This window comes from Aythya marila (genome assembly GCF_965140915.1).
Source record: "Aythya marila genome assembly, chromosome: 2".
Lineage (NCBI taxonomy): Eukaryota > Metazoa > Chordata > Aves > Anseriformes > Anatidae > Aythya > Aythya marila.
In genome coordinates, this window is record NC_139043.1 from 110,966,836 (window position 1) to 110,992,982 (window position 26,147).

Here is a 26,147-nt window from a genome sequence, read left to right on the forward strand (position 1 = left end):
ATAACCTGCTTTTATCTGAAAATGTTCCTTTATCCACCCAGTTTACAACCAAAAAAAAAAGTTAGCACTGCTCTATTAATAGCTTAGGCTCCTTCTCCCCATTTTCTGCTCATTTTGTCTTTACCATCCTTGTTATTAAAATTTTGACTGAAAGGGTAAGTGTAGAAGCTTAGGCAGAGAACTACTGAAATTGGCCTTTTCAATATGAGAAGCATCTCAGGACAGTTTTGAATGGATCATAGTGAACAACTGAAAGAGAAGTCAGTCTACCTCCCAATCAGCCCCTCGTCTTCTACCAGCCAAACACAAGTTATAGTGGTATGCTTTTGTTTGCTCCTTCCTTTTTTTTTCTAAGGAAATGGACTGAAGAGAACAGTATAAAATTGATTTTCTCCGTGACTAACCTGAGCAGGAGTTGCTCCGTTGTCAGTTCTGTAACAGAAATTTAAAGAACAAAGAAATATGCTGTTATCACCTGCTGTTATTATGTGATACTGTTGCGTTACATCTGAAGTTTGAGAAAAGAAAAGCTGTGGGCATGAATGTATGTTCTCCAGAACTAAAACTGTAAGATGATGTTCTACTTTATACCCAGGTATAGAAGAACGAGCAGAAATTCTAAGATTGCGGAGACGTTTCTTGAAGGACCGAGAGAAAGTCAGTCTGATTTATGCTAGAAAAGGTGTGGCTGAGCAGAAAAGAGAACAGGTTTGTCAATCCAGATAAGTTTAAAACCTTAAGTCCCAATCTCATCTGCAGTCTTGTACTTCATCTCCAGAAGCAGGTGTGTGAAGAAGGAGTAGGTGTAAGATGCCAGTTGCTGCTTTAAAAGGTTTTAGTTGGAAATATGCTATTTTTGTGCTTCAAGTTAAATGATGTCACTTGGTGTGAGTGAGAGAAGTACTGGGTAACATTCCCATTCTTCTGCTTTGTGTACAAAGTGATCTTATATGATAGAATCACCAGCAGCAAAGAGAAATGTTCACACCAGAAGCTCTTTACAGTTGTCATCCTGGAAACTAGAAAGCTTGAAGTGAGAATACTCTGCGTAAATAGTTAGAAAACATTATCCATTTTCTGAAAGTGAACTCAAAAATGTGTTACAGCTGCTAGGCTAACCTGAACTGCTGAGGACTTTTGACCTGAAGGAAAGTCAGTAGTGAGTGAGTGTTTATCAGAACCACAAACTTGATACTATACACATTACTTAGTACTATATGGCTGTGCTTCATACTCATGATTAATTTAAAGACACTTGAAGCTCTGTAGAAGTTTTTCAAAGGTTTGTGTGACTAAAATAATATATTGTCATCCAAAGATGATAACAGTTAAACAAGAACAAAATAACACGGGACTGAGAGTTAAGTTTAAGACACACTTGTAATTCTGTGCTGCTGCAGACATCTATATAAATTGGACTTATATCTGGAAGAGCCCCACAAACACCTATTTCTGCCACCTTGTTTACTGTTAGACCAAAGCTCCCCTTTCTTCCCACCCTGCAAGAGAAAGAAGCTGTAACAAATGCCTGATGGGGCAACAGGAAAAAGTAGATCATGAGCGAGAAAGTATTTGGAAATACCTTTAGCCAAGGCCTAACTTCTTCCAGGATATTTCTCTCGGATGTCTTTTGAAAATAATTCCTTTGAAGTTGTGTAGAAGAAAAATGGGCTTAAATGACAAGATGAGAAGTGTTTAAAGTTGAGAAAAAATCTTCAAGCTTTCTTCTGTTTCCCTCTTCCACTATGCTAAAGTATACATTCTCTCCTTTATGTAACTGTCTGTTAAGATCATTTGGGGTTTAACCATATTACAGCTTTAGAGAAAATGTATTTGCTGTGATTACATGTCTTATCTGGATACATCTCTTTCTGTTTAACATGACTCTCTTTTAACGTTTCAGGAGATTAAATCTGAGCTGAAGATGAAGTATGATGCCCAGGTTACTTTGTACAGAAGTTACCGTGTGGGAGACCTTCCTGACATCCAGATTGAATACTGCAGCCTCATTGCTCCTCTGCAGGGCCTTGCTCAGGTGTGTCTTCTTTTCAGATGGCATTTGTGAAGTTTTCTGTTTTTGTAGGGAAAATGACATGCAGTCAGGCAACTGCTTTCAAAATTGATTTGTTGTTTTGTAATCAACTGCCATGATATGCTTTCAAAGACTGCGTTTTGAGGTACAGTGTTTCTCCTATGCCTCATCCAGCGATGAGAGATGTACCTTGCCTCAAGAAGTTGAGCACCTCAGAACACTGAGGGCCTCAGTCAGCAGCTGTTGTCCATTGCCTCTGGGTTATTTGCTTGAGAAACAAATGGTGGTGGTTTTTACAGACATTGCAAAGGACATCTCTTCTTGTATAATAACAAAATGGCCATTTTTTTCTTTCACATGGCTATAGTGGAGTTGTAAAAGTACAGGCAAAGTCTCTGTAAGTGGGCTGATCTTGGACTAGTCAGTAAAACTAATCTAGTATTCCTTTTCATATCCATGAATGGTAGAAACCATAGGTTGAACCTATCCAATTCTGCAGTGTTTGGGAAGTCAAAGTGTTCCTGACTATCTATGTATTTTTTTTTTGATGGTCCCTTATCTCAATGTAAAAGGAGGAAGTAGTACAATCATGAATTATCTTAACAGCATTAAATCAGGAGTTAAACCAAACTCCAGTCCCATTATAGACTAGGATGCATAGGATTATGTTACATTTGCTAGTGTGTTTCTGGGTTGAAAAGATGCCTTTATATCTCATATGGCACCATCTGTCTGTACATGTCTCTGTGTTAGCTCCCTGAATGTTTGGGTCTGGTTTTCTTCACACATTGATGTCTTCTGGTTTTGGTTGTTGGTTGGTTGGTTTGTTTGTTTTCCTGAAACCCTCTTCACTGGCAATGGTGTCCATAAGATAATATTGGGTGTCTGGCTCCCATAGCAGGAATTGTGAATACGTGAAAATGGTAAATTCTATCCTCTCCGCTAGCACTCTGACCTGAAACCTATATTGCCTACAATGTTTTGGAGTTTCGTTATGTAGAAAAATTAAGGTAGGGCTTGAATGTATGGTACAGTAACTCTGAAATGATTCCCAGCATAGGTGTGGGGCATGCAATTATTCCACTCCCTAACTGTGTCCACATAAGGACTAGGTACAGGATGGTTCATAGCTCTTAATTTTATTGTTAGTTTATTGGGTCACAGCAAAATTCAGTGACCATAACTGCGTTTCTTGTAATTCACAGAAAGATCCAACATTTGCCAAGCAGCTTTTCAGCAGTTTGTTTGGTGGAATTTTCCATGAGGTAGAAAAGTCTAAAACCCCTTCTGAGAAAAAAGTCATCATACAGAAGCTGCTGAAGGACTTCAATCACTTCCTGAGTATGAGCCTCTCTTACTTCCCACCATTCATTGCATGCATCCAGGTAAAGTTTACCTTATGTCATGAAAGTAGCAGAGCATAACATGTTTGTTTCAATGTGTGGTAAAACCAGTGGTAGGGAAGGTTAAATACAGTTACTGAAGTTTTAACAGGTGAAAATAGAATTGTTAACAAAATGATTATTTCAAGCAGCTCTTGTTAAGTTGAACACAGTAACTTCAGGCCTGTGAACTGATTTTTTCAAGGTTTCTATGATTTCTAATCTGTAGGGTTTGAGTCACCTTCTAATGTTCTTAATTGCAGCAGAAACAAGAGGAGACTTGATTTTAAATGAAAGCCATGTGAACAATTGAAAAGGTTATGTGGGTGTCATGGTGCTCATATTTCCTGTTTCTGGGAATGCTTATTGAGGAATACTTCAATGTCTTGAGCATATCAGTAGCTGTCAGATTGTTTGTTGTTAACATCTCTTATTTATTTTTTCAGCAACATTTTCAAATTATTCCACTGAAGTAGTTGTCTGGTAATTTTCAGTAATGATAGAAAGACTTGTTTCTACTAAAGTCTGAGTGCGTGTGCCACAGCTCTACCACTGAAAAGGAAGCACAAGCCTTTCTGCTTTGCTTCTGTGTGCTTCTAATGCTATGAGAATATGCTGACCTGGAATAGTCTGTGAATTTCATCTTTTATCTGAATTTTCAGAGATTAAAAAACCTCATCACTATGCTCATCATCGCTATATTTAATGATTCTTCTCATCTGTGTTGATTTTAATGTTATGTTTGATTTGCAGCTTTCAAAACACTTTTTTTGAGTGGCAGATAGTAGTTTCCTCCTCCTGTTGTGGAAGTTTAAATACCCTGTGACAGTAGGTGTCATTCGTAATACAGGAGGAATATCTAGTTTGGACTAGCTTTTCAACCAGTGACAAACTTTGCTTCTTAGTACTTGTATTTACACATCTGAAAAAATGTAATTTCTTGTTTACTTTCTTCTGTGCAGCTGCATAAAAGGTCAAATGCTATGGGGATTTTTTTTGGGCTGCCTTGGTATTTTTGGAGCCAGCATCTCACAATAGCTATCTGTTAATATTCCCTCTTGACATTTCATTTGTTGGTTCTCTGTCTTGATATTATTCTTATTTGTGTTAAACTGTGCTATTAGACCCTCTTTAAAAACACTGTGTTAGGCTACATTTTTTTTTTCTGAAGAGACGTAACATAGAGATTCAAAAAACAGATTATTTAAAATCAGTCAAAAAGGCAGACTTTATACAAGTGGTAAGGGCATCTCTTTGCCATCCCTGTTGAAAGCACAGCAGCACAAAGGCAAGCCTCAGCTTGTGTATTTGAGCATCCCTGATGTAATCCATAGAAGTTGGTAGCAGGGGAAGGTATTAGTGTCTGGGGCACATGTAATTGATACTGGCAGAATGGTAGATAAAATGTATGCAGACCCCTTGTTGGGATCCACCTGTTCTGTAGCTCAGGAGGCTACAAGAAGCTGTTCTCTTTCTCTCTTCTATTGAATATGAATGTAATTGGCATGTCTCAACTCTACAAAATGTGTAATGAATTTTGTAAGCCAGATTCATATGCCACCATTTTTGTGGTGCTTGCCATTGGTAAGAAAATATAGCCTAGGAAATGTAGCTTAGTTGCTCTCACAGTCTGGTACTACAATTTCCACACAGTGATTTTTCACTTAGTATTCTTGCGTATACTGTATTGCAAGAATCAAGCATTAATTTTTGTCCTAAAATACATTGCTGTTTCTTGTAATGAAAGTTCTATTGTCTACTCCTTTAAGGAGTAGTTTTTTCTTTCCCTTTTGTTAAAGGTATGTAAACTCTCCTTCAGGTTCTTAAGTGGAAGAAAAAAAAAGGCTTTAATAAACTAGTCTGCTACTTTTCAGAAATATTTATCGTACTTAGGATGATTTAAGTATTAAAAAGAAATTTCAGGTAAACAAGAGTATTTATTCTTGAAAAAAGGGTTATTCTGTATTTGAACTGATGTTAAATAGGATAAAGATCTTCTAAATTTTGTCTCTAAATCAGGCAGGACTAGATGTACACAAATGAGCCTAATGAGTATTTTTATGAATATGAATATGAATATTCTACTAGAACTGAGTAAGTATGTGGATAGAAAGCCTTTAGTTCATAGTTAATCATGCCGTTGGCTCATAGCAAGAACACGCTACACAGTAGGTTAAGGAAAATGCAGCTGTTGTGTAGCAGGCAGCACATCACCAACAAAAAAAAAAAAGAAGGGAAGCTTCAGACTGTGAGTGTGTTCATTTACCTCTCTCCCACTTCCAGTCAGTTTCTGTTTAGAGAGTGTCCAGAAAGTCACTCAGGTGTAGCAGGTTGAACAATATGCACAGAGTCACGATTTCTTGTTACTTACAACTTTGTTTTGAGGTAGCTTCAGTCTTCGATGTCCCTGGAGACAGATGAAGTAGAGGGGTTATTCTCTATTGTTCTCTGTTCGAAGAGCAACTGCACAAAAAGAAGAGCATTCTGGATTTTTTGTTGTGTTTTTTCTTTTTCTTTTTCAGAGTTGAGATCTTCTGGAGATTTAACTGCTTATTTCCAAAGCTTGCACTGTGAGAAAGGGATACCAAATAGGTGGCATAGGGAAGGCAACTGTCAGTGTAGTTTTATACCAGGTTGACACCTGTTGTTTCGTTCCATCTCACAGGAAATGAGCTACGAGCACAGAGAGCTACTGGAACTGGATTCAGCTAACGTGAGCACGAGCTGCCTTGCCAGCTTACAGCAGCCAGTGGGCATCCTGCTTCTGGAGCACGCCCTGATGGCTCTCTGCCCGGCGGAGGAGCCCCCGTCTAAGCGGATGCGTGGGAGGACAGAGATTCCCCCAGACGTGATCAGATGGATTGAACTCGCTAAGTAAATTCTGGGTTGAGACAAGTTACTCCTAGTCAGGTTTGCCTTGCAAAGAACTCCGCCTTTATGGCTTATGGCATTTGGGTGTTTAGTCCTTCCCTTTGTTAAAATTCAGTATGCTTTTGAGGTCTTGTCAGTCAGTTAGTGTCAGTTAGAGCACTTAGACTTGGGAGATGTGCACCCTGATGATGCTGTCTCACTACTGAAAAATGTCTTAGAATTATAGAATATCCCAAGTTGGAAGGGACCCATAAAGGATCATTGAGTCCAACTCCTGGCACCACGCAGGTCTACCACAGGTCTTACAGCTTCTCAGCTGCCAGAGCTTCCAGTGTTCAGGTGTTTCCCTACAAGACAAGATGAAGTTTATCTAGTTAAATATGTATTTATAATTTGATATACGAAATATGTATTTTTAATATTACAAGCCTATAATATTATTGCAGATTTATTTTTTTTATTTATTTCATTTTTAATAGCTTACACTTCCCTTAATGTACTTCCATTCAGCTAATTAAAATATTTGCCTTCTTCTTATTGCTAGGCTTTACCGGTCTCTTGGAGATTATGATGTTCTTCGTGGTATTTTCAGTGGTAAGATTGGGACTAAGGAAATTACACAGAAAGCATTACTGGCAGAAGCAAGGAGTGATTATGCTGAAGCAGCTAAATATTATGATGAGGTAAAATGAAAACAAGAATTCTGTCTCACAAATCCTTCTTGTAGCTTAAAACTAATAAGCCAAAATGAAACATTTTGAAAAGAAGCGTGTTCTTTAGGATGGCTTTTGTTTTGTTTGATTGATGGTTCAGTCTATAAAGACATGTGAACAGATGCCATGAGCAGTCAAAACAGAGCAGTAAGCATGCAACTTTTAACAGTTTGTTAGAAAGCTTCACATGCACCATTACCTAAGCAGACAAGTAGAACACTATGGCCACGCTACCCCCAAGAGAGCAAACTGCATGTATTCATGGCAAATTCCAGTTACAGTAGGTACAAACAAAGAAGAATCTTTTTAACCTTCTTTTAAAGACTTGGCTTTTTAAAAATGCAAGTTTACTGAAAATGGCTATCTGAAATTAACTTATGTATAAATACTGACTACCTTGAATTTTCTGCTTTTAATGGTTCTGTCACATTCTGGTAAATAGATATTTTCATGAGACAATTATTGTTCTTAAGTCACTAGTGACTGGGTCAGAATCTGACATTGGTTTAAATTCTGAGAACATTCCTCTCCTTTAAATTCATTCCCTAGGCACTCTCTCAAGAAGTCTGGGAAGATGGAGAGCCAACAGAAGCAGAGAAGGATTTCTGGGAACTTGCATCTCTGGAATGCTATGACCACCTCACAGAATGGAAATCATTGGAGTATTGTGCTACTGTTAATATTGACAGCAGTAAACCCCCAGACCTAAGCAAAACATGGAACGATCCATTTTATCAGGTTTTTACAAATCAACTTGATACTGTGTTGTTTTTATGTCTGCAGGGGTGTCCTGCACCTGAACATGATTACGGTTAGCATTCAGCTGCATAATTTGGGATACTTTTATTATGGAAATTAGCAGACAATCTCATATATTAGTAATTGAAGTAGTTACTTCTGCCGTTTTTAGGCTGTTTTATTTTGACCTGGAGTCTGTAGCGGATCAGACAGCACCAGATCTAACCACTACTTCTTGCAGTATTTGTGTTACTTTTATCTCTTTTATTTGTTGCACGTTTTAAGAGTTACCAAACCATTGTTGTTGAAACTGGTGGAATTTGCTAACAACTTCTTGAGCAGACAAGGCTGCCTGTGGTATGTTCACAAATTGTAATTTGTCTACAGGGAATTCATTTAAGAAAATGGTTCAAAATATTATTATATATATATGATCTGCCACAGATAATAAAAAGATGATCTAATATTCGATTCCTAGAAATAAAGATTATGTTTTCACTTTGTAGGAGACATACCTGCCCTATATAATACGCAGTAAGTTGAAGTTGCTGCTTAATGGGGAAAACGACCAGACTTTGCTGACTTTCATTGATGAGGCAATGAAGACAGAACAGAAGAAAGCAGTTATAGAAATGTATTATAGCCAAGAGCTTAGTCTCCTTTACATCCTGCAAGATGATTTTGACAGAGCCAAATATTACATTAGCAATGGCATGCAGATCTTCATGCAGGTAATGGTCACTGCTATATCAAACGTGATTTTTCTGTATAAACTCGTGGAATAATAAAGCTGTTGTTGTTACTGCTGCTAGATTATGCTCTTGGGATAAATGCTTTCCCAAATACAATGAAATGTAGGTGCTTTCCAGTCATATGACAAAGCTTCCATTGAGGTCGCTGCTTGCAATGATCGCTGCTTGCAATGATGAGAATTGAGCCAGCCAGTGGAGTTCATCATCCTCTGTTGTAATTTGTTTTATTCTGCTTGGTTTCATCCATTAGAAATTTTTCAGAGTAATTGTGCAGAGAAATGGCAATTTTGCGTCATTCAGCCTTTCAGAAGCCTACTGCTCCCAGGACAAATTGCAAAATGAAGTATTAAATTGAGAGGTTATAACTTCCATCTGTTTTAGGGACTATAGCTAGAATGTGTCTCTATACTTGTTCAAGGCAGAGTTGATGTCAGATTACATGTCTGTTAAGTAACTCATAAAAGGCTTGGTTGTAGAGCGTAATCTGTCAGCGCTAGGTGAAAGTTTTTGTTTAGCACTAAGTAGACCATGTTGCATCTTTCATCCTCTCCCTTTTCTTTCAGAGCTATTCCAATATTGATTCTTTGCTATATCAAAGTCGAATGACCAAACTGCAGTCTGTACAAGCTTTGACGGAAATACAGGATTTCATCAATTTTATGACCAAAAGAAGTAAAAGAAAATCTTAAGTTTATTTTGTTTTCGTTATATTAAATAGTCCTGGTTGTCCGAACTTCTAATTTCTGTTTCCATACCTAGAGGACTAAACTCCTGTTTGAATGGGCATGGGTCTGGAATTACTTACTGTATTCTTGGCAGTAAGAACTGTTGTGGTTATTTAAGGTAGATTTGAACATAATTCTCCATTCTTTTGCAAATTTTTGCACATAAATTATTTATATATTAAATTTAGTTAACAGTTCTACTGTATTCCAGCATACTCCTGTATGGTAAGGTACCTACCACTGGTGATTTCCAGTGACAGTTGGCACTGGTGTTCGCATTGAATCTGTTGTGCTTTAGCAATAACCAAAAGTATGATCACAAAATAATGTATTTAATGTAAATACAGAAATGCAACTGGGTTGTTTTTATTGCAGTTTTGAGGTTTGAATGTTAGATTTTGTTTGGTTTTAGGCCTTTTTCATGCTGTTTGGTTCTAGATGCTTTTAAAGTATTCTTAAATTGATTTCTAGGTAACTTAGCTTCACAAGCTTCCCTTAAGAGACTTCTCAGAACTTGGACAAGCAGATATCCAGATGCTAAAATGGATCCCATGAACATCTGGGATGATATCATTACAAATCGGTAAAGTGAGATTCTTTAGTTAGCTTTAATTGTGTGTGCCTGTTGAGTTCTGGGAGATGCTTTATCTAATACTGCTTGTTTACATGGGAGGAGGGGAGTGGGAGAGTGTCTCTAATCCAGTATATGACTTCTTTTGAACTATTCTAATAACTTTATCAATTATCACAGTTTGCTTTTTGTGGGACTAACTTTCATGTTTTGATAGAGAAACATAATTATTACTTTGGGCATTTTTTTTTTGCGTCAGTAACTACACATACTGCGCAAAAATGCTGGTGAGAAGTCAAGCTGGCCCCCTTCAGCAGCCCTCAAACACACCCACGGGTAGTTGAGTAGATCAGCTGTATTTTTCTCACTAAAACACCACCCTAAAGTCCTGTCCGTTATTAATAAAAACACTTACCTACTTTGTGGTCGCTGTCAAAATTAGGGAGTGTACGAAATCCTAGCCCTGTCACTCTCTGTACTTCCGATGTTTATAGAAAAGTTAATGACCACTGCTGTAATCAAAGGCTTCTGCTCCGCAGACGATGCTAGAAAGAACAAAGGTTCTCTGGAGACTGTTTTGGATTAGCTCCGAAGAAGCTGGAATGCTTTTTCAAATTGGGAAGTTTTCTGTCCTCCCAGTGCTATTTATCTTCATCCCAATACAGTCTTCCAGTGCAAATCTAAATTTTTTTCTCCTTTTGAAGGGACAATTTCTTTAGCAGCTTTACTGATAACCACTGTGCACTGTAATTTATTTTACGATCTCTGGGTGTCAGGAAAGCATGGATACATATAGAGCTCATTGCCATTAGACACTCGGTAGAATAAATACATAGTGTGGTATACTCCTTTGCAAAGTTTCAAAATGTTTATTTGTCAGTGTCTTACCAGGGTTTTCTAAAATCAGATAGAACTGTTTCTCATCTTAATTTAGTTATTAAAATATGCCTTTATTCAATGCCAAACCCCACTCCAGACTCCAGTGTTTTCCCCTGCATTGAGTAACAGTCTACATACTGAGAGATACTATTAAATTAGATAGGATTAATTGTAGAATAAAAAGGATTTAGCATTGTTTCATGGTAATTTCCTTCTCAGAAGCTGAGCGTGGCCACTGGTCTTCCCTTCAATGCAGATTTTGAAGTCCCTTTTTACAAGTCTGTGTCATATGTACTGAATTGCAGGTTTGCATAAAATACAGCCTGGCATGTTTCTGTCACGTTGGAAGTGAATCATAGAATAGAATCATTAAGGTTGGAAAAGACCTCAAAGATTATCTGGTCCAACCATCACTCTACTACCAATGTCACATGCTAAACCATGTCCCTAAGCACCACGTCCAACCTTTCCTTGAACACCCATAGGGATGGTGACTCCACCACCTCCCTGGGCAACCCATCCCAATGCCTGACTGCTCTTCCTGAGAAGAAATGTCTCCTCATTTCCAACCTAAACCTCCCCTGGCACAACTTGAGGCCATTCCCTCTAGTCCTATCACTAGTAACCTGTGAAGTTATTGCTTAGTGAACCTGGAGGCTGTTGTTCATGCTTAAAAGAACAAACCAACAAAAAATCCCACTCTATTATGGACATTTTCTAATACTTACCCGTATTGTTTCAAGATTCTGGAATGTTCTCAGGGTCAACCTATCCCTGGTTGTCACTTTCAGACTCTTTGGGGAATATGTTTAGCCCTTGCTAAGGGTGATTGCTATAACTTGCCATTTTTTCATAGCTATGTTTACTGTCAGAAAGTTCAACGCTTCTGAATATATGTTCCCTTGCCTGCATGCCAGAGTGATTTGTACTCCTGTTGTCATTGTGCAGGTGTTTCTTTCTTGACAAACTGCAAGAGAAACTTCTCAGTGATCAGGCAAATGATAGTATGGAAGTGGACGAGGAATGTGGTATTGGTGAACCAATGGAAGTAGATCAACAGAGTGAAGACATTCCTTCAATGATTCGAAGCTGCAAATTTAACATGAAAATGAAGATGATAGAAAGTGCCAGGAAACAGGTGACTGTACTGTCTGATAGCTTCTGATTTTTGTGAGAAAATGTACAGAAACTACAGCTGGAAAAGCCTTATAGGTCTAGCTGGGTGCCTTTTTCCAAAGGCAGAACTTGTCTCCTCTTCATCCTGCTATCCTGGACATTATGAATGCTCAAGAAATTCAGCTCTACAGAGAAAGAAAACAATAGATAAATGTTGATTTAAAAACTTGGTGATAATTTGTCGTTATTGGAGATGTGCCTAAAGGCCCCTTTGATCAACAGATGGTTTCTGATACTCTTAAGGGTGGATAAATAAAGTATTTGAAATGCTTCAGTCATTAATGGATGAGATGCTCATAGCCAAATGATACGCTCTCTCGTTTCCAGTCTATTCTAGACAAGAATGCAAACCAAATTCAGATTGAATCAATATCATTTGCTTCAATCAGCAATGATGAAATGTTTTGGGAGTTTTTCATCACTGTTTTCATTAATGCTGTGATCATATACTAAAGTTAACCTTTTTATAAAAAGCTAAGTGACTTAGAAGTTTTGCTTTGGATGTGACTGTTACAATTACTGAAATGTGGCCTTTCGTCACATTTTTGGTCATAATGCATAAGTGATTTGCTTAATGGTATTACAAACCAAGTTATGTTGTCCATATGCATTTGCACTGCAGGACAGTTAATATCTATTGAATCATGCAGATAAAATTATTTTAATTTCCTCGGTTTGTCAAACCTCTGTTCTTTGTTCCTTCTCAAATTTCTCAAGTTTTGAAGCACTAATCTGTTTTTGAATATGAGACCAGAGAAGCAGTGGGCCTCTCTTCGCTTTATGATAGCGTTATGCTACCTAAATCCTCCCACCCCTTAATCTGGTCACAAAAAGATTTTATTTCCTCTTCAGACACATTATCTGAAAACCCTGTCTTAATCTGAATACAGAACAGCTTCTCAGTTGCCAGGAAGCTTCTGAAAGACCTGCGCAGAGAGGCCAAAACGAGGGAGGACTGGCTGGTGAGGTGGAACTGCTCATATTGCCGCTTCACACATAGCTTCAGCCGGAACCAGAGTCATCCTGAACGAGTGCTCTCCGTGCTAAAAACCACCTCCCTGCTTGGTAACAGCCTTCTCCTTGCTTCACTTCATTTATTAATACAAAGCTTCTTTTTTGTCAAATTACCAGCTTTCTTTTTGAATTCCAACAGAAGATACCAACTCTGACTACCTCAGCAAGAATGTGATGGCCTTCCGAAACCAGAATCTTCTTCTGGGTACTACTTACCATATCATGGCCAATGCTCTTAGTCAGGATCCAGGATGCCTTGAGCAAATAGAGGAGGAGAAAGCTGTAAAAATATCAGTACTGTTGGGAGAAAGTCTGGACAGTCCTGAAAAGGTAAAATAGGGGGACGCTTTTGGGTATTTCAGTATTCTATACGCTACTTTAATAGATAGTGAAGGGTATGGATAGATAAAAGAATATGAAACCCTGCTATTAGCTGATGTCTGCAGGAACACCAGCTGTGAGGGGGGAAAGACATCAGATTTAAGTAGTTCACGTGCTCTTTTTAGCAAAAATTCTAATTATAGCTGTTATGCAGATGTTACAGATATGTCTCCTTATGAAAAAATACCATTTTAATTGTTTTCTGGTAAATTCTAGTAACATGAAATTTTGTAGTTAAAGATAGCAGAGATTAGTTTTAATTTAAGTGTTTTATATTTTGAAAATTCTGGAATAATTGCTAGAAATAGCATGATATTTTTTTCTTTATACCAAGCTTCAGTTTCAAAAAGACTTGTTGAATGCTTCTTGCTGATGTCTTTTTCCTTTTTATGGTTAAATTTCAGGTATTGGCAGGTCTGAACAAGAGAGCTTTTCAGTATTTCAGCAGTGCTGCGAGGAAGTCTGAAGAGGAAGTGCAGTCCCACGCCATGGAACATGTAGATGTGATGGGAGTTATCGATGCCTATATGACTCTGGTTGGTTTCTGTGACCATCATCTGCGTAAGGAAGAGGAAGGCTTGCTTGGTTAGTCAGTATTTCTCTTAAGCACGTGAGATGGTTTTATCTGTGATGTGTATGAGCTTTTGTGATACCCAAGAGATCTCCTAGAGCAACACAGCTTGGATTTAAATGGAATGGTTTGTTCTGCAGTTCAACAGTATTTATAGTCTTTTCTTTTCTCCCCACTATTACTGCTAGCTCTGGTACTAGTGAATCACTTGTAGTCTCCCTCTCAATTGTGAGATATGTATCATAGCCAGCAGATGCTTCCCTTTTTCCTTCCCAGACCTCAACAGTGTTGTATTTGAAACAGGCAAGTTACCAGTGGTGATGCAGCTTCCTGATAAAGCTAATCCTTATAGTCTCCAAGTACATGTGTTGCTGATGTGTGCAGTTCAAACAGATGGGAAGGAGAACAAAGTAAAAATACAAAATACACTGGAAAAAAAAAATACAGAATAGTGGAGATGAATGTTCCAGATGATCAAAGAAATGAAACAAGTGATGGTGTTTGTGATAACTTTTGTTTTAATGTCTCTTGGCAGAAATTAACACTGCAGAGCTGCAGCTATTCCCAGCTATTGTGGTAGAGAAAATGATAAAAGCTTTAAAACTGAACTCCAGAGAAGCCAGGCTGAGATTCCCTAGACTGCTGCAATTAGTTGAAAGATATCCGGCAGAGACACTGGGTCTAGTGACACGAGAGGTTAGTTGCTTCCATTTTCCTAGCAGCCAATGTTGTTATAAATTGAATTTAAAAGGTCGAAGGTGGAGGCTAGATTGATAGAGAGGTTCCACTGGTGAGTTTTGCTTCAAGTGAATCAGATAATTTTTATCCCATCGTTGTTCTTTGTTTTTCTCTGTCTTGTTGAGTCTAATCAGTATGCAGAGAAACTTTTCTTTAAAATTGAACTTTTGTATTATGATTCCAAATACTAGTTTGAGAACTGCAGGAGAGAAATGACTTTTTTTTCCCCTTCTGAACTATTTAAGTGGGTTGATGGAAGTGGATAGGATTAAGAGTTGTTTCTGTAGGCTGAATCTCCTGCATGCAGGAAACCAGCAGCCCTTTCACATTCATTTTCTGTTTTTCCCACCTCTCTCCATCCTGCTTCATTTTGGAAATCCACTGCAGCTTCACCTCCTTCACATTTCCCACTTCCTTCTTTCCATTGCCTGTTTCTGTATTGCTGTCAGGATGCCGTGTGCCACGCTGCCTTCCCTTCTGTCACGGCACAGATACACTGAGTGCTCCTCTTTGACTCATGCCCATTCTTGTCTTGGCCTGCCCATATTTTCAAGCTCTTTTCATTGTGCTGGTGCTCAGAGAGTGCCAAGCCCTGTCAGAGGAAGAACTCAAAGGCATGAGAGACAGAAATATAGCTTAGTTATCTTAAGAAACTGAAAACATAGCAAAATGGCTGAGGTGGACAAGGTGTGGCCACAGTGAAACTCTGATGGCTGAAAACAGAAGCTGACGGCTGGTCCAGCTAACAAACCTCACCCAAAAGGGAAGTTCACCAGGAGTTTTTGTCCTTGCCTCTTTATTCCAGTGAGGCTAAAACTGATAGTCCACCAAACTTAAACTCCATTAGAAAGGTAGGAAGGGATGAGGCAGGGGAAAATGAGTCAGTCAGCCTCTTGCTATCACAAATAAATATATTGTAGCATTCCTTTAAAAAATGATGCAGTTTTTGGAGGGAGGTGAGCATGAATTGTATTGGGGTGGAGGATGGGGAGCTGTATTGAAATATTGTCAGCAAGCCCAAATCTGTTTAAAGGAAGAACAAAACTTTGGCTGGAGTTCCAGTGTTCCACTTCCTGGGTTCTTTTATTCAGATCAAGACTTGAACTCTATAATGTTTGAGTTGCCCCATCAAATTTTTGAGTTGTTTTTATCTATGTTTTTATCTAAATTTTATCAAAATTTATTACATTGCATCCAGATAGAAAAACCACAGGCTTGAGTATAAGGGTTTATCTTGATCAACAAACTGCAAATCTTTGCAACAGAAAAACTGTTTAGTAGTAGTAGTAGTAATAATAAATCTCTGCTTCAGTGGGGGATGATTTGTGTAAGGTGGCTGTCATTCTCTGTTCTAATGTGTCCCAGTCTGTCAAACTGGGACACAGAGCGGCTTTGTTTGTGTTTGCTATGTTTGGTATTTTTAAAGAAGACTAAAATCCAAAGCACTGTCTGTTTTGCAGCTTTCTTCCGTTCCCTGTTGGCAGTTCATTGGTTGGATTAGCCAGATGATGGCACTACTTGACAAGGATGAAGCAATAGCCGTGCAACATACTGTTGAAGAGATTGCAAATACCTATCCCCAGGCAATCATCTACCCTTTCATGATCAGCAGTGAAAGTTTCTGTTTCAAAGATACTGCAAACGGTTGCAAGAACAAGGAGTTTGTAGAAAGGTGAATTTGCAATTGGCATAGTTCTTTTGTGTATTTTTTTTATTCTGGAGGGGGTGCATTTATTTATTGATTTATAAGAAACTGTTTTCTTTGAGGGGCATAAGAAGTGTTAAGGGTACTCCTGTGCACACTGAGCTTTGATTTAAAGGCTCGGGGGAAAAACAATATGTAAGCTTTCTCAGTCTTAGATGTACCCAGGTAACAGTCTGAATGCTTTCAGCAGATTTAGAATCATAGAATCACAGAATCATTAAGTTGGAAAAGACTGCCAAGGTCATCTGGCCCAACCATCCCCCTACCACCAACATCACCCACTAAACCATGTCCCTAAGCACCATGTCCAACCTTTCCTTAAACACCCTCTATGGTGACTCCACCACCTCCCTGGGCAACCCGTCCCAATGCCTGACTGCTCCTTCTGAGAAGAAATGTCTCCTCATTTCCAAGCTGAACCTCCCCTGGCACAACTTGAGGCCATTCCCTCTATGAGTTCCCAGGTGTGGGGGGTTAGGTGTCTTTTTTTTCCTCAAGAAAAACAAAAAGAGCCAACCCCTTCCTACAGGTAACTTTTCTAGTCAAAAGTTTCATCTTCCTCCTCTGAGGCTGAAGGAAAATGGGGTGCATGATCAGACTCTTGCTGTAGGAGACTTCACAGTAGTGACAGTCAGTACCCATGAGAGATAAAGCTTGCTTGGATACTTACTCTTTGTAATACCATGAGAGAGTGGCGGGGATGTTAGAATAAATGGTCCTATCAGATTTCAGAGATGGTCAGTGAAATTCATGAACACTTTGTTTTTTTGGGGGCGAGGAGGGGACAGCAGCTCTTTATTGTATTCTCTGCTTATGTAGCATGAGCCTACTGTAAGACCTACCTTGCCTATTTTGCCATGCAGTAAAACCTGAGTTAATCCTCAGAGGAAAAAAAAAAAAGTCAACTTTTATCACACAGTGCTGTAGAACCACTAAAATAATTTTAGGTGTCAAACTTCTGATATGTTTGCTGAAAAGTTTATCTTCAAACAAGAAGGTAAAGACTTGTACTTCACAAACTTTTATCACCCTTGAATAACTGTCACGACAGGATGTGTAGTCTTGTTAATGCCACTTTCTGTTCTAAGTATGCCTTCCACTACCCACCAAGCTGCTATTTTCATAGTGTGACAGTTAATCACCAAAAAATCAGGAGCTGTGCAGTTAGGACAGCCAATTTATTAACACCTATGCAGCCCAAGAGACTTCTGTGTCCTCCTACCCGTTTGTGCCTCCCCCACCCCACAACAGTTTCACCAGATTCTTGGATATAGCAGATGATCTGTATCATTGCTTATCTGCAGGCTAGGTGGTGATGCTAGTTCCTGTTGAATTGTGATGCCTTTTTTTTCCTTTTAAAGGATCAAGAGTAAGCTGGACAGGGGAGGAGTAGTTCAAGATTTTGTTTGCTCCCTGGAACAGCTCTCCAATCCTGTAATGCTTTTCAAGGTAAAGCATATTATTATTTTTCCCTCCTTCCCCACGCTGTTTAGGAAAGAAGGTGCTGGGCGGAGCCAGCCGCAGTTCAGTTGATACCGCAGGCGCAGGAAGCGGTTCAACCCAGCACTGGCTGGCGATGGTGTTCAGGGTCCTCCCTGCAGCTTTCATTCACCTTGGTCTCCATCCCTTGTGCCAGCTGACTGCTTTGCAGTTGCCTTTCACAGCTTTCTCCTTTCAAGGCCTCTGTACTGCTTCGTGGTCAGCCCTCCTGAGTTGTTCCAAAGTCATTACTGAATTAGCATTTGTGACCATCTAGAGACTTCAGAAAAATTCTGTCTTCTGGTGTTCTTGTGCCTTTTCCCAGCTCTCTGCTGGATTTCTCTGCCTGGATTGTAAACCCACTGCTGAAAGGATTCTCTTGTTTTGTTTGATACCACTCCCCGCCCCATAGGGGCTTTCTTAGTTCGCACTCGACACTATGGTAGTAAACGTAATAATTATGTTGGTAAAATAGAAATGTTTTATCGTAACATGGAGTCAGAGTGTTTCCACAGCCTTTTGATCACTCTTGGCTTTCAAAAGATGTGTTAATTAGCTACTAGTACAGAAAACCAAATGCAATCTCAGCAAATTACCAGAGACTTGGGGTCAGCAAACTATTTTTGTCAGCACTCATCTGTTTCCTTCTGCTTGCAGGACTGGGTTGAGGATGTCAGAAATGAACTGTTAAAAACTGAGAGGAATAAGAATAAACTTAAGGAAATGTATGAAGAAATGTACAAGAATTTGGGAGATTTGGAGGCTCCTGGCCTTGGATTGATGAGAAAACGTTTTATTCAGGTACGTGTGGTCACTACATAGTGTTGGCGTTGTGAGCTTCTGTAGAATGCACTAAAAAGTCAAAAGAGAGCCACCAGATCACAGCTTTCACAGGTGCTGCAGCACTTGGTTAAGCAAGAGATCAAATTTAGGAGTTTGTGACTAGTATTTTGTTGCTAGAATCTATGGGACTGTTACGAAGTTACGCTATGAAGTCTAGCTATGTCCCATAGCTAGAAGCTATGGGACTAGTCAGCTTCTGCTTCTGACTGCCCTCTGGGTGCTGCCTGCCCTGCCCTGCCCACCCCCAGGTCCTCTGTGCCTTGGCCTCTCTGCCCATCTGTGATCCTGAACAGAAATCTGGCCTTGTTTTTTCCCTGCTGCCAAGGACATATGAGCAATTTAAGGTGTTGTGCTACATGATGATACTCAAAGTTGCTATTGATACTAAGTTTTTAGGATAAGTTAATCAAAGTGTTACAACTATGAGGAATTACAGAAATGATTCTATGAAACTAAATGAGGACTTAGCATAGTGAGAGTTGGCGTAGAAAAATGAAGTGAGGGAGAACACCTAACTTACTCATAAATTTCACATGTGAATTGTTCATGTCCAAGCTCACTATTGCAAATTTGAGAGCAAGATCTTGATTTGTTGATAGTTCTGTGGAAACATCAGCTGTGAATACTCAAGAGCTGTCAAGAAAGCAAAATGACTGTTAGTCATTGAGAACAAAACATGGTTTTACACATTGACATAGCAGCCTTCTCAGATCTACGCATTGAACACTGAGTAGTCGTAGTCCACACATCTCAACGTGGACATAATGGAGCTGGAGGAGATTTAGGTGGCAAGAATAATCAGAGGTACAGAGTACCTCTGTACAAGGAATGACTTTAAGATTCGTCTAGTTAGGGGAGAACAAAACAAAAAACAAACAAACATACAAAAAAAAAAAAAAAAAAGAGAGCAGATACAGCTAAAGCTCTTAACATCAAGAGTGCCAAGCATGGAGAAAATATGCTGTGGAAGTGATAGGTTCAAAACAACCAGGGTGAAGTGTTTCCTCATTCAGTGCACAGTTAAGTGCTAAACTCCTGCTGCAGGATATTGTGGGCGCTTTCATGGGTTTGAGTAGTGGCTAGATAATATAGCATGGGGAGGGGGAAGATGCTTTGAGAGATGTAAATGCAAATATGCCTTTCTGGGACCAGAAAGCCCTGAACTGCAAGCTGCTGGAGGCCAGGAGAGCAATGCTCCTGTAGAAGCAGGGCTGTATGCTCGTCCTGTGTGTTCACAGACCTGTGGCTTGGGCTGGGCAAATTCAGGTCTCTCGTGTATGGCTGCTGTTCTTAGTCACAATCACATGAGATAAACTTATCGGAGTCTCTCTGGGATTCCTGCCCCATCCCTTCAGGTGGGGCAGAGAGAGGAGGTGGAGGGTGAGAGTCAGGCAGGGCAGCAGGCAGGCGATACAGCAGCAGAAAGGGCAGTTAGGAGTTTTGGGGCTCTCGAGCCATTTCAGTAGGCTGCCACGAGATAAGCTGGGTCTCTGATGATAACAACTTTAAACCTTAGAGTAAGGGGATGAGAATTTGCAGGATGTGCTGCTGTCAGGATGGGGGCAGTGGGAGGGGAGCAGCTGTCTGTTCAGCTACACAGGGGCAAGCGCAGCCAGGGGCCTAGCAGGCACGAGGCCAAAGGCAGCCTGCCTTTGGGTACTGGGATGGTTTATGTCAATTCTGTTCCACTGAAGAAAAAAGGAGGGGAAAAAAGTCTCTTTTGATCACGATTGAATTAATAGCAGGGAGAAAAGAGCAAGGGAGATACTGGAAGAGGGGGCGCAGGATCCTTCCCTGCTGCTGAAGGGCAGAGGGAGGGCTGCGTTCATTTTACATACTAATGGCTGCAGCAGAAGAGGGGCAGGGTGATGGTGTACAGATGCTGAATTCTTTGCCTTTGTGATGCTGTATTAATGGAGAAACGAAGTGTGCTGTAGGGATGACAGCATGACTTCTGGTGTCCTTGCTGAAAAAGCTGTCTCCTGACTGACGTGCAAAATTGCTCTAATATGTGGAGTAATTCAAGCTTATAATCTTCATCCCTATTATCTATGTACAACTGCAGTTGTAATTTAAGCAATAAACATTTGCATTTATTTTTAACGTGAAATTCTGTAACAAGTAAATTGAATGCTATTGATGGGTTATACTAAGTAAAAGACAGTATTAAGGCTGTTTAAACATTTGCTACCCTTAATTTTAAGGAAATCAACTGAACAGAGGAAGATATCAGATAATGATCTGAAATCAGATTTGAAGTGATAAAAGCATTGACTATAGCAGTCCCTTTTTGAGAAGGATAATGTTTTCTGTATTTTCACTAACTTCAGTGAAATCACTTTGTCCTTCATAGCTTTGGAGAAAAACTGTCAGGCATTTTAAAAACAAGTGAGCTTACATGTCTCTTCCAAGCTGTTAATACCAGTGAGGTCCAAGAGGGGACATCTGCTTTTTTTCTAGAACCTTGAACATGAACAGAAAAAGTCAGCTCAGTTAACTACTTACAGATAATACTTGTTTTGTTTATTAAATAGATTGGTATGAAATGTCTTTGCAGTTTTCCTTTATCAGGGTATTTTAAATTCTTCTAAAATACATTTTTGTACGTTTTTATATCCAAGATTTTTTCAAAGCAAATAGAATAAATAACGTGTTAGTAAGTAAAATATTTAAGTTGACACTCTCTAACATGATAAACAAATTAATTTTAATGCTCAAAGCTATCTAACATGCATTACGTGTATGTGTAATATACCTTTTGGTTAGCAAAAAAGTTATGTACAAAATTAGCTATGCTGTATTTACTTTGCTATGGAGTATGCTTGCTGCTAGTATTAAAAAATAATAAATCCATAAAGCACAAGAGTTTTCCAATTTTAAGGGAATACACATATTTGTATTTAATATTTCACTAGCTGTTCTTAAATGCTTACAAACAGACAGGGTACATTTTAAGTTTTAACAAGCAGCATTATTGATACACTGACCCAGAATCCAACTACAGTTGGAGGAGGTTAAGGGATAAGCTTCTGGTTTTGACACAGCAAGAAGGTTTGTGGTCTAATTCTACAGGTCTTCAGTACCACTGGGGTAGTAAAATGTTGATCCTAGCTGGTGGGGTCTGTCAAACAGGCAATGAAAAGTTTCTGATAGACCAGAAGCAATGGAGGGGAAAAAAAAAAAAAAAAAAAAAAAAAGAACAGCAGTGGAAGAAAGATTGAGTTGTTTTAGGAGGCCAGATGAGAAACTGTGTCTGGATAGGAATGGGTGCTGTGTGGGTGCTCTTAGGGGGTTTCTAGCACTGTGTTTAACTGGATTAATTTCTGTAATGAACCACAGGCTTTTGGGAAGGATTTCAACAGTCATTTTGGAAAAGGTGGTTCAAAACTGCTGGATATGAAGGCTAAAGATTTTAATGGGATAGTAACTTCTCTCCTCACAAAAATGAACGAAAAACATAGAGAGCCTGGAAATCTGAAAGAATGTTCACCATGGATGAGTGATTTCAAAGCTGAGTTCTTGAGGAATGAGCTAGAGGTTCCTGGTAAGTTCCCCTTTGGTGTCAATGGTGAACTGTCCCTTAAAAGAAAATTGCTACTTCTGAGCTCTTTCTTCTGATAGGTGCACGGCCCTTCATCCTCACCTTACACAGCGGTAGACTTCATCTGGAATAGCTCTGTTTTTTCATCTCTTATATCTGTTCTTAAGCTGTATGCCTGATTTTTAAAGTTGCATCTAAAATTGCATCTCTAACCTAAAACCTTTCTTTCCAAGGCCTGATTCCAGGAAATCTTATACTTAAATCTACTATAGATTTAATTTCAATTCAGTGAGGATGTCTTCTAAACCTATTAATATCTGAAAATCATAATGGCTTAAGATAGAATATTAGTAATTCAAAGATAAAAACATGTAATGGAAATTGATTTTTGTGATTTTTGATATATTTTCTTCAAATATACCACTCTGCAACATTCTGCCATTTTTACAAAATATCTGCAAGAGTTTTCTGTTCTTAAACACGTTTTTAAATAATAGTAATAATATTTTGAATCAGACTGACAATTTTTCATTTCCCCACCTCTATCCCGTGCCCCCTACAGGTCAGTACGATGGGAAGGGGAAACCACTGCCGGAGTACCACGTGAAAATCTCTGGATTTGATGAGCGGGTATGTTTCTAAGTTTGAGTCAGAATCCTGCTGGTATATATTTGAGTCCATATTCAGTCTGAAGAAGTCGACAATAGAAAAGTGGTTGCTGTTTACATGTCTTGCAGCACATATATAAAGTTCAGCATTTTGGTTTTGAGTAGTAATTCAGCAACCTGATTTTGCCATTTGGGGATGCCAGATACGCTTAATTTCAGTGATCAATCTGCAAGACCAAGCCTTCTGTCATAAATATTTTGCTTTTTCCTCTCTTCCAAGATAAGTGTAATGGAATCCTTGAGGAAACCGAAGCGTATAATAATCCGAGGCAGTGATGAGCAGGAGTACCCTTTTCTTGTCAAAGGTGGTGAAGACCTGCGACAAGACCAGCGCATTGAGCAGCTGTTTGATGTAATGAACATTATCCTTTCCCAAGATGCTGCCTGTAGCCAAAGAAATATGCAGCTGAAAACTTACCAGGTCATCCCCATGACAACAAGGTAGGACTTCATCTTGAAGGGACAAAAATTCTTATGCTAACAGATTCCGGTTCAGAGTGTTTTGGGTCTTGGATTGCTTTTTTTTGATGCATTGAAACTGCTTCATCTGGAATCTGTTTTTCAGGGTGTATTTAAATTGGTAGCTTTCAATGGTCTTTTAGCAGGCACTAGCATGTGTTGCTCCCTATTTTGTGTTGTTCCAACCCCTGAGCTATTTGTGCACATCTCTGGTTTCTTTGTTCCAGACTGGGGCTCATCAAGTGGCTGGAAAATACTTGTACTTTGAAAGAATTCCTGAGGAACAGCATGTCTGAAGAGGAACAATTCAACTATAACAGGTGGTTCTTGGGTTAACTGTGTCCTCTAATAGAGACCACTGCTAATGGGTCGGTCATGGTAGTGACAATCTTGTGGCAGCATTTTCTTTATTTAAAAGGAAGAGAAGTACCTATAAGCAAGGAGGCACTTTGTACTTCCTGACCCAAATTAGTAATTAGCAACTGTTTGTTTAATGAGTACCATTGTACCTGGAATATCCTCCACCCAGCTTGTTTAAACAAGAGGCTTATAATCGTGTGTGATGTCATTATCATCACCATTTCCTTATCGGCAGATTGATTTTTACAAGCAAAGGATTTTGATCTCTTGATTTGATCAGGCAGGAAATGGACGGAGGTCAGAAAGGGGGGACTGAGGGTGGAGGGGGAGCAGAAAGAGAGCTACTCTATAAACTGTTCAGAAATAAGTCAGGGATAGAGGAAGTTGGCAGATGTACAAAACAACAACTGTAAAAGAACATTGACTGCATGTAAATGCTGGATTTGAATAAATTAGCTTTCTGTCTCTGGATTGCTTGTAATTAAGGGATGAATATTTGTAAAATCGATGAATTCTAGCACATCATCCCGTTTCTATTCTGGAATTTAGAAACATGATTTGATTTACTGACTTTGTCCCTTAGTAAATAATCTCTGCTTGGGCTTGTCTTAAGTGCTGTCATCATGGTTTTAGTAGTTCTCTTGCTTGTAGGGCAGGTTGGAGGAAGCTCCATTGTGGAGGCTGGACTCCAAAGAGCCTTGGTTTCTAGAGCTACTTGATTTTTACTGAGCTTTTAGGAACTGCTTCAGTTCCTGCATTACTGCTATCAAGTTGACTTCTGTGATCAGCAGCATTACTGTTGATCCGACTTCAGTTACTAGAAGAGTGGAGGACTTGCATGGAAACATCTCATGAAGGGAGTCAGGAGGTGATCAGTGTCTTTTTAAAATCAATTAACAATTTATCCTAAAAATAGCTTGATTTGATTGTTGTTTACAGATTTGAAATATTTTCCCATACGCTCTTCAAATGAGTCAATTAAGACAATTTATACTGAGCTATGGTTGAATAGCACCACTCCCAAAGGAGAATTCCAACAAAACTCTTATCGGCAATATTTCAGCTGGGGTGAGGGGAAATAACCTCCTCAAGTGTAAAAGTTCTTTTCTGTATCCAGAAATGATGGCTACACGGTCTATAAATGATAAACATTTGTTAAATGGGAAGGATCTCTATATCTCAGAACATCCTCTGGAAGGAGAAAAGGCAGGTGGTGCTCTAGTAAGTGGCTGCCTGTCTGGAATAGAACAGCAGCTTAAGAGCTAGCACAGTGATGTATTCAGATAAGATGGGAGAAAAAATCAAATTATTCTGTAATCTGTGTAACTAATGAAGTCTAGCTTCTCCTGGATTAATAACTGAAGTCCTCCCCTCCTGTACATGCGGAAGAGATAATGGACTGCCTTCCTGCATTCCTTACCTGTTTGGATGGACAAATAGCAATGGGCAATGTGGCAAGCTATGTAATGCCTCAGGTGGAGAAGAAATAGCATTAAAAATATCTTTCCCTCTTTGGAGCAGTTATTTTGAGTCTTTTTTTTTTTTTTCAAGGCAGCTTCTGATTTTTACAGTATCTGTTGGAAAATAATCTCATTGAGATATTAATGCCTAATCTTTCCTTAAATGTGACTGAAGTACATTCAGGGCCTGGGGGTGAGGAGATGGATGGATCAATGCATACACTGACTGCGTAAACTTCATTTCCTTAGCAAGGCTAAAAGTAATGTAGGCTGTAGCTTCCTTATGCCTTCTGTGCCTAAAAATCTCAAGGGTCATAGCAGCATATGCTCAGTTTGCAGATATTCAAGTACAGAGTGGTAAGATAATGTGGAGAAACTGAGACTTTTTTTTTTTTTTTGTCTGTAGCCAAAAAGGACCTCGTGCTGCCTATATAGAGTGGCTGGCCAAGATGAGTGGGAAAGCACAAGGCATGTCTCGATACCATTATATGTACAAGTAAGTTTTAAGAGAATTGCATGCATTGTATAGAAACTAAAGAATGCACAAATACACGGTTGTAGACATTACATGAAAAAATAATCTGCATTATAGTACACTGTCTAGACCTGATTTTCACCCATTTTACAACTTTGTTTAACGTGAGATGCTCTGCAGAAGGAGCTTAGTACCGCTAAAATTCTAGCAGAGTGCAGGAGTGCTTTCAGAAGCTTGCTTATTTTCCTTAAGAAGGTGTCTAGAAGCAGGTGCTCATCTTCAACTGTATTTTGTAGCTCTTATTCCTGAGTATGCAATTAGGTAGGCTGCCTTGGAGCCAGAGCAGCTGCTAAAGTTGGACAAGGAGTGTCATTGTGATTCAATGATGGTTTAAGAATACATGATGGTTTGGGTCCACACTTGAGTATCCTCAGAAATTTCTATGCCTGCCTCATTCTAATGCTATGGTGGAGGAAGAGAAGTTTCCAGTGGAGGATTTCTGATGAGCTCATAACCTGCTTAAACAAGTTTCTTGTTTCTTCAGGGAAAACTTTGACTCATTTATCTGAGTGCATCTATGTTAACATTTTCATTCATATCAGGAATGCACTTTT

At 39.1% G+C, this 26,147-nt stretch overlaps 1 protein-coding gene across 1 annotated transcript in view; it reads left to right on the forward strand.

Moving 5' to 3' along the window:
* The window catches only part of PRKDC (protein kinase, DNA-activated, catalytic subunit), a 79,319-nt gene that overhangs the window by 46,617 nt on the left and 6,555 nt on the right, over positions 1–26,147 (forward strand). The window contains exons 60-81 of the mRNA XM_082752973.1: positions 596–708; positions 1,904–2,035; positions 3,238–3,417; positions 6,080–6,288; positions 6,830–6,968; positions 7,548–7,736; positions 8,243–8,467; positions 9,052–9,160; positions 9,685–9,796; positions 11,612–11,801; positions 12,730–12,904; positions 12,993–13,183; positions 13,639–13,819; positions 14,341–14,501; positions 16,004–16,215; positions 17,610–17,697; positions 18,385–18,528; positions 21,910–22,114; positions 22,674–22,741; positions 23,000–23,220; positions 23,466–23,558; positions 25,465–25,554. Of these exons, the coding sequence (XP_082609099.1) occupies positions 596–708; positions 1,904–2,035; positions 3,238–3,417; positions 6,080–6,288; positions 6,830–6,968; positions 7,548–7,736; positions 8,243–8,467; positions 9,052–9,160; positions 9,685–9,796; positions 11,612–11,801; positions 12,730–12,904; positions 12,993–13,183; positions 13,639–13,819; positions 14,341–14,501; positions 16,004–16,215; positions 17,610–17,697; positions 18,385–18,528; positions 21,910–22,114; positions 22,674–22,741; positions 23,000–23,220; positions 23,466–23,558; positions 25,465–25,554 (3,427 nt within the window). The remainder of the gene's footprint in view (positions 1–595; positions 709–1,903; positions 2,036–3,237; positions 3,418–6,079; positions 6,289–6,829; positions 6,969–7,547; positions 7,737–8,242; positions 8,468–9,051; positions 9,161–9,684; positions 9,797–11,611; positions 11,802–12,729; positions 12,905–12,992; positions 13,184–13,638; positions 13,820–14,340; positions 14,502–16,003; positions 16,216–17,609; positions 17,698–18,384; positions 18,529–21,909; positions 22,115–22,673; positions 22,742–22,999; positions 23,221–23,465; positions 23,559–25,464; positions 25,555–26,147) is intronic.